The sequence below is a fragment of the Phoenix dactylifera genome, chromosome 16 (assembly GCF_051530095.1).
Source record: "Phoenix dactylifera cultivar Ajwa chromosome 16, Ajwa_hap1_PhDact_Kaust_v1.1, whole genome shotgun sequence".
In the NCBI taxonomy this organism is placed as follows: domain Eukaryota; kingdom Viridiplantae; phylum Streptophyta; class Magnoliopsida; order Arecales; family Arecaceae; genus Phoenix; species Phoenix dactylifera.
The window spans coordinates 17,753,730-17,756,420 of NC_143205.1; the positions used below are offsets into that span (position 1 = coordinate 17,753,730).

At 45.4% G+C, this 2,691-nt stretch overlaps 1 protein-coding gene across 1 annotated transcript; it reads left to right on the forward strand.

Moving 5' to 3' along the window:
- Window positions 1–525: 525 nt before the first annotated feature.
- Window positions 526–2,691, forward strand: LOC103701078 (cytokinin riboside 5'-monophosphate phosphoribohydrolase LOG3). Its single transcript, XM_008783034.5, has 7 exons — window positions 526–772; window positions 856–953; window positions 1,083–1,113; window positions 1,201–1,300; window positions 1,398–1,468; window positions 1,565–1,708; window positions 1,990–2,691. Exons 1-7 carry the CDS (start codon window positions 653–655, stop codon window positions 2,086–2,088), a joined length of 663 nt encoding a protein of 220 aa, XP_008781256.1. The 5' UTR covers window positions 526–652; the 3' UTR covers window positions 2,089–2,691.

Consider the following 2,691-nt stretch of genomic DNA (forward strand, 5'->3'; position numbering starts at 1 on the left):
GGAGTATCTTGCTGCAGGGACTGGCAATAAGACAAGGTGATGTTAGGAGCCTGGGGGGGGGGGGGGGGGGGGGGGGGGAGGGGGGAGGGGGTGACAGTGCGTGCGAGACTTGCCAAGCGAAATGAACTGTCCGCACGTGTGAAATGCCTATGGGTGCATGATTACTTGTGCTAAGCCCGAGGCAGAGTGTGGGAGAGGTGGCGGTGGAATTTGAAAGCATAGGGGAGAGTGGGAGAGAATTTCGAACCCCGTTCTCAAATATCTTTTCTTCGCTATATTTTGCTTTTTAATATTCTTTTTCATTGCCTTTCAAACTCCACAACCTGCATAAGAAGGCATTTACGTAGGCGGATGGAACTCTTTCCTTTTTCCAAGAAACTCCCTTCTCTCTCTCTAGTTTTTGTCTATGGGTGCACCTAAGGACAAAGAGAGAGAAAGGGAGTCGAGTGGGGTTATATATAACCGGGTTAACTTCTTTTTCCACCACTTTCTGGGCCGGGGCCAGGGTGATCTTTTGAGAGAGAGGGAGGGAGGGAGGGAGGGGGAGAGAAGTGTCGTTCCAACATCCAAGGCAAAAAGGGGAAGTTATCTGGTGAAAAGTAGAGAGAGGGTTAAAACTTAACAGAAGAGCAGGAATCAGAGAGTTGGGTAGATGGAGGAAGCCAAGGTAGGCAAGTCATCAAGGTTTAAGAGGGTGTGCGTTTTCTGTGGCAGCAGCACCGGGAAGAGGGACTGCTACCAAGACGCAGCCGTGGAACTTGGCAAAGAGCTGGTAAGACATCTGGATTCTATCTTTTTTTTTTTGTGTTTTTATTGGGTTAAGATTAGATGGTTGATCAAACGAGCGTGGGGTAGGTGGCGAGGAAGGTGGATTTGGTTTATGGAGGTGGGAGCATTGGCCTGATGGGCCTCGTCTCTGGAGCCGTCCACAGTGGAGGCGGCCGTGTTATTGGGTGAGCAGTCGCCTTACTTTCTTTCCTCATCTAACTCTTAATTTTGTCCCTCCTATGTGTTTATTATTGATTCATCTTTTTTCTTCCTTTTTTTTAATTTTTCTATTATAAACTTTTAATTCCTTTCAGGATTATTCCGACGACTCTAATGGACAAAGAGGTCTAATTCTCGATAACTCTCTTGTTTTTTCCGCTAGCTCGAATGCCATCCATCTTTACCTACGATTTAACTCTATTTACCCACCAGATAACTGGGGAGACGGTGGGAGAGGTTAAAGCAGTTGCAAGCATGCATCAGAGGAAGGCGGAGATGGCTCGACACTCCGACGCGTTCATTGCCTTACCTGGTTTTCTTCTCCCTTGCTGTTATTTTTTTCGTGAGCTTCTTTTTATTTCCTGCTAGATTGTAAACTACGTATATATGTTTGTATGTTTTCAATTTAGGTGGGTACGGCACGCTGGAGGAGCTGCTGGAGGTGATAACTTGGGCCCAGCTCGGCATCCACAAGAAACCTGTAATCTATTCCAGTCCAATCCTATCCTCCGTTTTATCCTCTATCCAAGTACATAGAAAGGACTCGAATTAGACTCAATTTTGCATGTAATGGCAGGTTGGTTTGCTGAATGTGGATGGGTATTATAACTCGCTGCTGGCCTTCATAGATAAGGCCGTGGACGACGGCTTCATCCAGCCCTTCCAGCGCCACATCATAGTCTCCGCCCCCAATGTCAAGGACCTGGTCCAAAAGCTCGAGGTAACCCCAAGAAGAGTCCTCTATGATTTGGTCTTTTAATAGTCCTCTTCCATTTTCAACACCCCCCCGAATATTAAATATACCAAGTCCATTGTCCATCTCTAATATATATAATATTATACCTCTTGTTTTACACTTTTTCTAGCTTATATTCTCATGTCATCCTTCTTTAATTCCAGTGGGCCTATGGCCTTCGTTCCTCTTATTTTTTGTGCTCAATAGGACTTCCTAATTCTTTGTTGTTTTATGATGAGAGAGCTATTGTTCAACTCGTGACGCAGGAATACGTGCCCGTCCAAGACGCCGTTGTGGCAACGCTGAGGTGGGAGAAGGAGCGGTTTGGATACAATTCCTTCCTGCAGGCTGATATCGCCAGGTAGCAGCAGCATCAGCAGCTTCCTGGCAGAATTAAGGGGGAGCTCAAAAAAAAAAAAAAAAAAGGAAAAAAGAAAAGAAACGAAAAGGGACCTTTTGGGTTGGTTTTTTTCTTTAGTTATCTTGTCCCTAGGCTTGGGATGGTAGCCTAGTAGTAGTTGTAATACTAATTACTAGCTACTAATTGTGTATACATCTCCTTATCCGTATTCCCTTTTGTCTCTCATTTTGATCAGATGATTGAAAGTGTATATGTACTGTACTAGCACTTCTACTGGCTGTGCCACAAAGTCAGAAAAAACAGGCAGCTCTTTACTCGTTTCTCTGTGCCTTCGCTCTACTGCGCGTGCGCCATGGCTGTATGCCTCTGTGGTGCTTATGTTCTCTTGTCTACGAGTCGTCCTTCCTTTCCCTGTTTATGTTTCAGGACCTGGGAAACCGGTTTCAGTTTGTAATGATGGTCCTGGGGCCAATCATGGTGACCTAACAAACCGTGGGATTGGGTTCTGAAGGCTCACCTCAATTCCCATCAGGAAAAAGTTGGGCTTGTATTTTTCCGTCTGTTGTAACATTAATGTCTTACACTGTTGTGGCGTGTGAGTACTGAA

Excerpts from the sequence above, each read along its gene's own strand:
- LOC103701078 (XM_008783034.5), top strand. The coding sequence starts at position 653 with ATGGAGGAAGCCAAGGTAGGCAAGTCATCAAGGTTTAAGAGGGTGTGC. Across the intron at positions 773-855 it reads TGGAACTTGGCAAAGAGCTG|GTGGCGAGGAAGGTGGATTT; the intron begins GTAAGACATCTG and ends AGCGTGGGGTAG. Across the intron at positions 954-1,082 it reads GGAGGCGGCCGTGTTATTGG|GATTATTCCGACGACTCTAA; the intron begins GTGAGCAGTCGC and ends AATTCCTTTCAG.